This window comes from Frankliniella occidentalis, unplaced genomic scaffold (genome assembly GCF_000697945.3).
Source record: "Frankliniella occidentalis isolate FOCC.00 unplaced genomic scaffold, Focc_3.1 Scaffold174, whole genome shotgun sequence".
In the NCBI taxonomy this organism is placed as follows: domain Eukaryota; kingdom Metazoa; phylum Arthropoda; class Insecta; order Thysanoptera; family Thripidae; genus Frankliniella; species Frankliniella occidentalis.
In genome coordinates, this window is record NW_026267300.1 from 437011 (window position 1) to 447935 (window position 10925).

Below are 10925 nucleotides of genomic sequence, written 5' to 3' on the forward strand. Positions count from 1 at the left end.
GGGGGGGGATCACCCCTCCTCCCCCCATAAAACCGCGCCTGTATTGATACGGTCCCGGTGCTGAGCCACCCGAGGCCAAGTGTCAGGCTGGACAGGGGAATGCCCCCCCCCCCACAAGTGCCACTCTGGTCCAGCCGCCGATGTCCGGGACACTGCCCGCGCAGTGCGTCGCCGTGGTCCTCGAGCGCAGTACAGAGGCCATGATCTAGACGGACAAGCACGTGCGCGACCTGGTCCAAGCGGTAGTGTCGGGGTTGTGGGGGTTGTGCTGCTTGTCAGGAGGATGGCGCTATCGAGCACTGTCGAGCCGAAGCACCGCCTCGGCACGGAGAAGTGGTTCATAAGACGCGGACCGTCTTAGCCACCCGATATTGAGACTGCTGCGGAGGGAAGGCCAAAACGCGCCAAGCTTTCCACTCGCCCCGCAAGAGCGCGCCACCTGTGCTCCGCTCTCCCCGCAACCGCCGGCCGCGCCCGCGCCTCCGTGAAAACAGAAACAGAAAACAGAAGTCGTCTCGTCATGGCGTCGCCAGCTAGCGTTTATCATTCGACTTGAAATACATTTTCGGTGTGGAGCACTTCGATGGCAGTTGGAGCTGTTATGGGATTATCATCTCCCATAAGTTTTTCTTCATTACCCGTGGAATATTGCATCTTCTTTTAGTTGCCAACGGTTATGGGCAGCTGTTACCATATCAGCCGTCGAGGTTATGGAGGTACTTCTCCCATGGAAACTAACATCACTTAAAGCCTCTTGTAATGTTGCACAAGTGAGTTTTTACCAACAGGATAAGTGTGGATTCAGAGTTCACGAAACGCAAGCGTTATTTTCACGCCAGGCGTAATTTTCACGCTTCGTAAGCTTCACGCAGCCAATCAGGGATCGACTTTCATCACGCCGGGCGTGAAAATCACGCTTTGCGTGAGAATCACGCTCGCTTTCAGGGAACTCTGAATCCACCTTAAGGCAACTGTTGTCTAGACTGCTACCTCTTAGAAAACATATTATTTAAATTGTGTCTGGCCTTTGCGCATCTCAGACCCACATAGACTTTAATAAAAATGTGCGCATTGAAGTCAACTTATCTAATGCCATATGATCAGGTGTAGCTGAGGGTTCTGCAATACATAAACCTATGACTAAAGCTATTTGTGAGATGTGATATGAAGTTCCATTAGTACAAATAGTTATATGCTCAATTTTAACAGTTAACCGTTACTCGCTCACATCCAAATAATAAATTACTATATAATATATAGCCTTCCAATAATAAATTCTTTTCATATTACAAAAGCTTTATTTAAAACACTTTTACTAAGTACCATACAAAGGAAATGTCTTACGAGGAAACCGCTTAGTATTTTATTAAGTGGCTCCTTCGTATTACGGTTGCGCAAAATGTTTGGTATGTTACCAGTCTTAGCCTTTGTAATACAAAGATTTTTCTTTGTAGGAAGTTTAGAGTGTACGACTCAGGTCACACAGAAACAGCTGCTGGTCACCCTATCTACAATGTACTCACCCTTTTGTATTTTGTTCCTCTGCAGATGAGGTGTTGCTGGACGCTGGCGGCCCGTGGGGCGCTGGCCGCGCTTGGCGGGCGGGCGCCGGGCCGTGCCGGAGCCTGAGCGGTGGCGCCGGCGTCGCCATGCGCGCGTCATGAGTCACCGCGCCGAGGAGGAGCAGCTGTACCGCCAGTCGCGGGAGGTCCAGTTCATCCGCGCCGCCACCGCCCGCTCGCCCACCGCGCCCGCGCCCGCCTCGGCGCTGCGGTCGCGGGGCTCCGTCAGCTCGGCGTCCACCTCGGGCCCGGGGCCGCCCCCGCAGGGCGCGCCGCCCTCGCAGCAGGGCCCGCACCAGGCCGGCGGCGACGACCTCCTGCTGAGCGTGCTCCAGTATCCCGTGACCGCGTCGGCAGGCGGCGGCACCGCCTACCAGCACCGCGTCGTCACCACCAGGTCGCCCGGCGCGCCGCCGCCCTACTTCGCCTCCTCCACCCCGTCTCCGAGGTGCGTTGTCCTGGCCTGGCCTGGCCGACAAACTAAAGGATACGACTGGAACTGCAACATTTTATCTTGCTTGCAGGGGTGTGAATTTCCCTAAAAAATATCGCACACTCTTGAAATTTAAGTGTGTGTACATGTAGGCAGTACCTCCTGAAGGCCTATACTTTGTATTCAGGTGGTAGCGTGTACATGTATGCAGTTGGTAGTGTGTAATTGGCCATGCACATAGTAGAGCCTTATGACAAAAGCTATGTGCTGAGAATCACGCTCACATCTTGTGAACTCTAAATCCACCTTTATTTTCGGAGTGAGGTTGCACACTATGATGTTATTGTCTTCTGGCCGCCAGGGAGCACGATGGTGACGAGGGACTGCCGGCCGGGGGCTCCGGGGCCGGCGCGCCCCCGCCGGGCAGCCTCCCTCTCGGCGGTCACCACTCGGACACGGACGACACCGACGGCGGCAACGTCTCGGACCCCGAGCATCACGCTAACCGCGGAGGTGGGGGCTTCTCCCTCCACAACTTCGGAGCAGCCATGGTGAGCGGAGCAGCAAAACGTCGCCATCGTCAATGTGCGCACTCTTTGTTTTCACTACGGTTACCTGATTTTGAAGGATTGCCAACTATTCGACCTAAACGGAACCAATTTTTGCCATTTTACGAGAACATTATTTATTTATATTGATTGGGATTTGTCTTCATCACTAGCCAGAGAATTACTCTGCAAATGGAAGAGAATTTCGAGACGAAGACGATAGCGCGCTAGGAAGTTTTCGTTCATGTTAGAAAACTGCACTTAAGTTAAGTTAAGTTCTACACATCAAATTTGATGTGTAGAACTCTCCAGTCTCACAGTTCTTACTGCCATCTTTGTTCTACACTTTGATTTGCAGAGTAAGGGCGTAGTTTCTAATTTTGAAAACAAATCTCGAAAATGCGTAATTAAGTCGCACAAAGCACGGCAAAGACGTTAACAAAAATTATCACCCCGAGCAGTCAAGCTGCAGAGAAAGACAGCAGACGGCTGTGAAATGAGGGCGAATGTCACCGGGAACGAGCAGTGGAGCGGGGAAGAAAAGGGGGTGGGGGGAGGGGGTGGGGGGAGGTTACAGAGCGACACGGGCAATAGTAATTCTGCTCCTGCCGTGTTCTGTCTCCGCTCCATTTCGCCGCTGTATTCATTTTTAATCGCATCATCCTCTTCGCGGGCAGAGATGAGGGACTAATAGGCGGACAGGAAGTCGGAAGGTTGTCGCGACGGTACATTCTGGGCTGAACGATTCGGCGAGGTACCATAGGACATGCAAACTTAACATTCATTTTCTCTTGGGTTGGGGTGAAAATACTTTACCTCCCTCTGCTCAAAAAAAATCGGCAAAATCCATAGAACAGAGTTATTGCCCCCCTCGCGCATATACGGATTTTGACGATTTTGAACGATTGGTACTGATTTTGACCGATTCTGTGAAAATCGGTAAAACCCCGTAAGAATCCGTAAAAATCGGTCAGAATTGCTCAAAATCGGTCAAAACCCGTACGAATCCGTAAAAATAGGTAAACGTAAGCGAAATTCCGGTCCGCTTATAATAATTTCTTAGGTTTGTTGGTTTTTATTTTTCTTCTTTGTTGGGCTAGGAAACGATTATTTCGACTTGTTTGTACCGGTTTCTCTAGTTTTTCGCTTAGTTTGAGCGATTTATGTTGATTTCGAATAATTTTTATCCTTATGATTCTCGGTCAGATATACACATCATGATTACCGGAGTTGTTGCCCCCATTGCGTATATGTAGAGTCTACAAGCAAGACCCCCAACCCCAACTCCACCAACTTTGCCGATCGCTCAGATCTTATTTTTCGCACAGCAACTCTCAGTGAAGCCACACTCCACCCCCCTCCCGTCCCCCCACCCCCTGTTTGGTTGAGGGGACTAATTCGCAGCGGGGCTGCCCATCCCGCCCCGCAGCAGCAGTAGCAGCAGCCCCAAACAGATGTAAAGGAACGGCATGGGGCCCGCCTCGCTGCGGCCGGCCGGCGAGCAGCGGAGCAGCGGAGCATTTTTGGAGTAAATCAGATAAAAGGCCCCGTCCCCGTCCCCCTCCCCCTACTCCCGCCCCTACTCCTCTGGGCCGGTTCCCCCGCCCCCCGACTCTTCCATCCCCTGCCACTGACCCGCTGGTCGGCCCCGCCCCGCCCTGCCCCGCCGCACCACACCCTACGTAATCAGCAGCTCTCATCATCTGATAAGCCCCGCTGCTGCTGCTGCTGCTGCTGCTGCTGCTGCTGCTGCTACTACTCAATCGATGCCCAGGCGCGGCGCTTAGCGGCCGCTTAGCTCAGCCAACGACGCCGTGGCCTAGAAACGCCCCGCTGCAGGAATTGATTTTCGTTCTGTTTGTCCTCCCCCCCGTTTAACACTTTGGCGTCCCGCTGCGCCCGCCCCCGGTCCTGGTTCCCGGGGGGACACACCTTCCCTCTTTCCCTGCCCCACCCTCCCCAATTCCTAGTGCTGCAACAGCGGCCTTCAAGCGTCTCACAAAAATTGTGTCCGATACAAGTAAAATGTTTTGTTTTAAATCATTTTTATCATGCTGCGCAAAATCTACTTTTAAAATAGTTTGTGAAAAGGTAGTCTGCGGTGATAGGGTTGAAAAGAATAACACCCCAAAAAGCTAAAACTTGTAGCAGCCGACCAGGAAGAACCATCAAAATATGGTTGCGGCAACACGCGTGCTCTTCGTATTACGAAGCCGAGCCCTTCGTAATACAAATAATTTGACAAAGGCCCCGAATCCTTAGTACAAAGGGCAGTTCTTTGTAAGAAACTTATAGTGGGTTGTTCCAACGACGACAACAGCGAACCGAACCATTTCGATTGTTGATGTAACCGTAACCACAACAATATTTTGCATGGTTATCCCTAGTCTAATGTAGAATGGTTGCCTCAGGTTTCAATTTTTTTTTTCTGGGTGAAAAGACGATTGGCTAAGTGATTTGCTTGGATGTCGAGCTGCTTTTCCAGTTTAATTTAATTTTGACGTTTGCACAATGTTGCCAAACCTTCACAGTACAATATCTTTGTGTGTTTCGCAACGATTGCCACAGGGCGGCCGTCTCTCGGGTGGTCCGGTATTTTGCACCCCTATTATTCAAATAATTTTACAGCGGCAGGGGGTCCAAATTACGACGAAAACGCCTTGTTCTGCGAGCTCGCCTGGGCCTAATCGTTCCCAAGACTGTATCGGTAATGCTCAGAGCAGGGTGACGCAGTGAGAAGTGAAGGGGAGGGGGGGTGGGAGTGGACGGGACCGACGGGACTGGTTCCGACTAGTCCCCCGGGGACCCCCTGCGCCACCCCATCCCGGTGGCATTGCCATCATTGCCTCCATACTGTGAAAAAATAGTGGTAGGTTTACGGGAAAATTGTTCATACATTATTGTGTGTCGTAAAATTACAAGTTGAAAGGGTCGGTTTTCACGGTGTATACGCTCACTTACCGCGGCGCAGACGATGCAGCTCAGGAGAGCGAGGAGAGCGAACAGGAGCCTCATGTTTGTGACCTGGTCTGGGTGTTGCTGTCGAAGATCAGGAGCAGGCTGACGCTCGTGGCGCCAACGTCCGGGCGTTATAAATACCCACAACTGATCGCGAGCGTGGCTACGGTCGTCGGCGAGCTCGTGAGCTGGTGGTAAATTTTAACGGCCAAGTAAAACGATTTGACCATAACTTTTGGCTAAACTAATGGGCAGTATTTTCACACTCGTTTGGGCAAACGCCACTTTATAATAATGTTAATACTCAGAACGTGCTGTCTTGGTGTCCAACTTACTTTGCACACACTGCAATAAATTATGACAAATATGTCATTTTCTTGAAGAAAAGACGAAGGCGAGAGACGGATCGCGATAATTATTCCGCATCCCATGGGAGATGGGGGGGCAGCCTCTCCCCAAAACGCCTCTTCCCACAATGACCGGCGCGCACCACCCCGCCCGGAGCGAGCGCACCCGCACGTTCTGCCGCGCACGTGTCAAAGACAGCCCCGTGCAAATACGGTTATCTCCATCGAAACGCTTCCTGGCTCCCCCCCCCCCCCCCCCCCCCCCTTTTTTTTTTTCCCCCCCCCCCCCCCCCCCCCCCCCCCCCCCCCCCCCCTCCCTCACTTTTGTTTCTATCCCGCCCTCGACACTGCCACACTGCCACTACAGCTCCTGCCCCCACCCCCTCCACTTCCGACTCTCTCACTTGGCGCGTTTTCGTGGAATAGGGGAAAAGAGAAAAACACTTTTCCTTCAGGCTTCGCTTTGCTTCGCTCGCTGCCACGGTGCCGTGCCTGCGCCCTGCGCCCGCCTGCTGCCAGTTTTCTGCCCGGCCGACCAACCATCCCCAAAGTATCCTCCATTTCTTTCTCTCTTATGCTCTCAAATCCACCCCTGCCCCCTTTCTCCCTTCCTTACCTCTTTCTCAAATACTCCTCTCCCCTTCTCTTGTTCTTCCATCATTTTCGTCCCCAGACCCAGTGCGCCCCACATACCCCTCTGATGTCGTGGTCTCTTGTACTGTTCGGAAGCATGGGAAGGGAAGAAACAAACCGTTGTGTCCCCTCCCTCACTTCCCTGTCTGTCACAGTGTTTCTTCCCCTACAAAACTGCCCTCTTTATTTTGCGACTTTCCCGGCCGGCGGCCCGACGGCCCTGCGTTTTCATGTTCTGCAGAGAAGGCACAACAGTTGAAGAAGTCTTAAGATTTGTGCGATGAGGTGGAAACCGAGTGGAAACCAGCGGACGAAGCCCGAGCTCTGCCCACGGCCGTTGTCATCGCGATGCTCACGAAGCGTTACTAAATGAGTTATTGTCTTTAAACGTCCAACCTTCGTTTTTCCAGTTTATACTGTATCAGCCCGGTGTTAAAATGACCGTTTGGATTTCTGAAAATCAGCATGGCGTTCGCAGAATTTAGTTGTCACCGTTTTGATGAACAAATTCCGTCAAACTCTTGACTGAAACACGAATCGTTCAAGATGTTGATATGGCGGAGTCCTTTCTCATCTCTGTATTATATGAGCAGACTAGGAAAAACACCCATGCATGCCTTATTTTGGAACAGTTAACTCAGCGACTGTATTATACTCTTTTCACTTCTGCTTTACCTGGTCATAGCCTGATGATGAATAAGCCTCCCGCTTCTGCCAGTCGTGCACGGCGAGGCGGGTAGATCACGCAATACCCCCCTCCCCGTCCCACACACCCCTACTCAACCGACAGCGTCGACACCTGCCCCTGTAATTGCTGTTTTCTTTGCATCGAACAGGTCAGCGGTCAGGCTGTTGGGGTGGGTAGAGTGGTCTGCACCTAAAAACACGTTTCACTTTTTGAAAATAAAAAGACCCCGGATTTTTTGTTTGCCTTTATTTCAAGGGCCGTTTCCTTTTTTTTAGGCGCGTACAAGTTTCCGCACTAACCTATAGAACCTAAATGTGGAAATGTATATATGCGCTGTAGGTCAATGTCCGAAGAAATTTGTCAGTTTCCTTTTGTCGCTGTTTCACAACTTTTGGCGTTCCCACGCTCCGAGGCTCACAGTGTCCGCCTGCTACATTATTTTCGGAAAAGCACATCGATGAAGGGTTCGTCACCGCATTGCTACAACTGTGATAGAAAGAGAAAGAAAAGAGAGGGAAATAGTGATAGAGACGAGAGAGAGAGAGACAGACAGAGAGACAGAGAGAGAGACAGACAGAGAGAGAGAGGGGGGGGGGGCGGTCCATATATCTGATTGGCACGCCGCCTCCCCTGCTGCTCCCCGGGACCTCTCCTCTCAGGCCCAACGCTACGATCCTTTGGACGCACCGCACTGCACACCGCACAGCCTCTCTCACTGTACTGTACTCTGTGCAGAGAGGAGAGAGAGAGAGAGAGAGCGGGGGGCACCAGTTGCTTCTCCTCCCAGAACGCGGAGCATAAAAGCAAAAGCTAGGTCTGGTGGTGTCGGTTGGTCCGTTCTGCGGCAGCTGTTTGCAGATTGGAATCGAACCCCTGCTGTTGCCTGCCAGTTTAGATTGGAGTCCTGTATAATGAAAATAAGGGCCTGAAAATAACGAAGTGATTGCCATATCATCGGCACGTTCAACATCCGCAAAGATACAATACCGTGTGCATCAGAGCGGACGCAGATGCGTTGCGGGTTTGCCTGTACTCGTTTTCATAGCCCTTGCGGCCCACGAGGGTACGCAACCCCACCACGCATGCTCTGATATACCGGCACAGTAGTAATGGCGATTATTTCAATTTCACTTTACCCTGATAAACTAAGTGTGCAACTGCTCAACACTTGTGTGAAACCTTAAGTTATATTCTTGTTAGTGTTCAATTTAGTCATTCTTAACTATTAGCAGTTTGAACACTGCTGAACTGTCGGCAGCGAGGTCGGCAGTGAAGCGTCATCGCCAAAATGTCGGCATTAAAAGTTCATCGCCAAAATATCGGCGATGTAGACTACATTGCGAAAATGTACATCCGTAGCCGACAGTACGGCAGGGTTCGAATTGTTAATGGGCATAAGTGAAACTTTAAAAAAATAAAATAAAAAAAAAATTCGCTCATTGCCGAAATTGGCAATGGATACTGCCTTTAGAGTGGCAATGACTGACTCATTGCCGATGGAAAGGTTTTGCTTCTTTCCCATTGTCTTTGCGCGGTTCACTGCCACAAAAGGGGTTCATTGCCACAAAAGGTAGTATCGGTAGTACTCATCGCCAATAATGGCAATGATCAATACCTTTGAAGTGTAGTACTTGTTTTGTTCGCCGCTCACCTTCCTACTCAGGCCGCGGTCAACCCATCGATGCTTCCTGGCCGAGCTGAGTGCAGGCCCGGTAAAAGCCCTTAGCTGCCTGTCAGTTGATCTATAGGGCCTAGAGGGCCTACTGGGCCACGATCAGGAAATCAACCTGTGTTCCGGAGACGGCCCGAGCTGATGTTCAGCTGTCTCTTGTCTTCCCATTCGCCATCTGTCTTTTTCTGTCTGTCTGTCTGTCTGTCTGTCTGTCTGTCTCTCTCTCTCCTTTCAGTCCCTTTTGCCTTTCTCGCTTTCCTTCGCTGCATTCACACCGGCCCTCGTCCGGACCGTGCTGTGAGTCACTGGAGGGTGAAGCTTCAGGACACGGCACCTCCCCCCCTTTCCGAAGCGTGGCGGCCCGATATGCTCTTGGTTGGGATCGGATCGAAGCGGAGCAGGGGAAGGGCGGGCCTGTGAATGCGGCGACTAGTCTCCCCGGAGTTTCAAGCTTTCGCTCACAGCACGGCTGACAGACGTGTGTGTGTGTGTGCACTCTCATTCTGTAGAAAAAATATGTTTCTGACGTAAGTGTTCTGCTGTGTGCTGAGTGCCGTGTTCCAAACGTTTCGGCCGATCAGGAAATTTTTTGTTAGTGTAGCACAGTTTGCCTCACGACTTGTAAGTGGGCGATCTTTTTTCTACACTTATACCTGCGTGTCTGTCAAACTGAACTGTCATGTGACGAAAAATATATTAAGATGAACTAATCGTCACATTTTGACGAACCATTGGTCACTTGTGATGACCCATTCGTCACTTGTGATGACCCATTCGCGTCAATCGAGATAAATGGAGCGTTTGTCACGTGGCACACAATCTATCACAAGCTTGGAAGCACACTAGCCCTAATGTGTTTTTCCGAAGGGAAAATAATTTGCGAAATAGTTCGTTTACACCTTCCCCCGAAATGAATGCGAAAAGACCCGAAATATAGTTGAATAGTGATACAGGGTGGGTGATCCGCGCCGTGGTTTTTTTCTGCTTATACTGTACCGCATTCATGCGTGCGGACGGGTTGCATACTCGCACGGGGCCGTAAGGCGCCATGGCGAGCGACGATAGGCAAGCCCGCCCGCACGCATGAATCCGGTACAGCATAAGCAGAAAAAAACCACGGCGCGGATCACCCACCCTGTAGTGTTTCGGTAGCCGCGTTCTGAAAGGAGCTTGTTTCAACATCGAAGTTCTCAGGTTGTATTGCCATCGTACCTTACTTCTCTAAGTGGCGACATAAATTTTACAAGACTTAACGATTGAGTCGAGTCGTCACATGATGAAACAATCGTCCCACCTCTGGTGACGAACCGTTCAAGAGTTGAATTGAGGTGGTTTTTTTTGTTGTGAAAAGACGACTTAGCGTTTTACAGTGTGTAGAACTCTAACGTTCACCACTAATAAGTGTAGGACTAAAAAGTTCGCCGCTTACAAATGCAGTACTTAAACGTTCGTCATTTATCGTCACTTACAACTGCAACTTACAGTAAACGCGTGAACTATTGGACGTACACACGTGTGTGTGCGCTTGCAAGTCGGTCCTTCCTTGTGTGTACACGCTAAATGTATTTGCAGTTTTTGGTACAAACGTTTGCACAAAGTTGCGCATACATTTAGATTCGGACAAATTTGTGCATAAATACGCACACCTCTTCTCATAAAATGACTCCAAATTAAACGTGCACAACTTTGTACAAATAAATCCTACAAATCTGTTAGTGTGACTAAGTACACTGTTGGGTTTGCACTGTACACGTGCTGTATTTATAAGGAAAACATACTTTTGCACACACGGATTTTAAGCGCTAGTGAGATAAAATTATAACTAATTGATCCATTGCACAGTAGCGCCAAAATCATTAGCACACTGTCTTTGTGCCCCGTCCCTTTGGACCCTCGCTGCCGCACTGTGCTGCAGGAACCGTCTAGGGACCGCGGCCGACGGACTGGCCTGTTTTGCGTACCAACAATTGGCGCAGCGACGCGTGGCAGGCATGGCCTTTGTATAGAGGCAGGCGCCTCACCCCTTTGCGCTCTCTCTCTCTCTCTCTCTCTCTCTCTCTCTCTCTCTCTCTCTCTCTCTCTCT

At 50.7% G+C, this 10925-nt stretch overlaps 1 protein-coding gene across 1 annotated transcript in view; it reads left to right on the top strand.

The window, feature by feature from the left end:
• LOC113201867 (POU domain, class 3, transcription factor 3-like) overlaps positions 1–10925 on the top strand; it is a 69443-nt gene that overhangs the window by 11237 nt on the left and 47281 nt on the right. The window contains exons 2-3 of the mRNA XM_052271799.1: positions 1549–2010; positions 2357–2546. Of these exons, the coding sequence (XP_052127759.1) occupies positions 1661–2010; positions 2357–2546 (540 nt within the window). The 5' untranslated portion in view covers positions 1549–1660. The remainder of the gene's footprint in view (positions 1–1548; positions 2011–2356; positions 2547–10925) is intronic.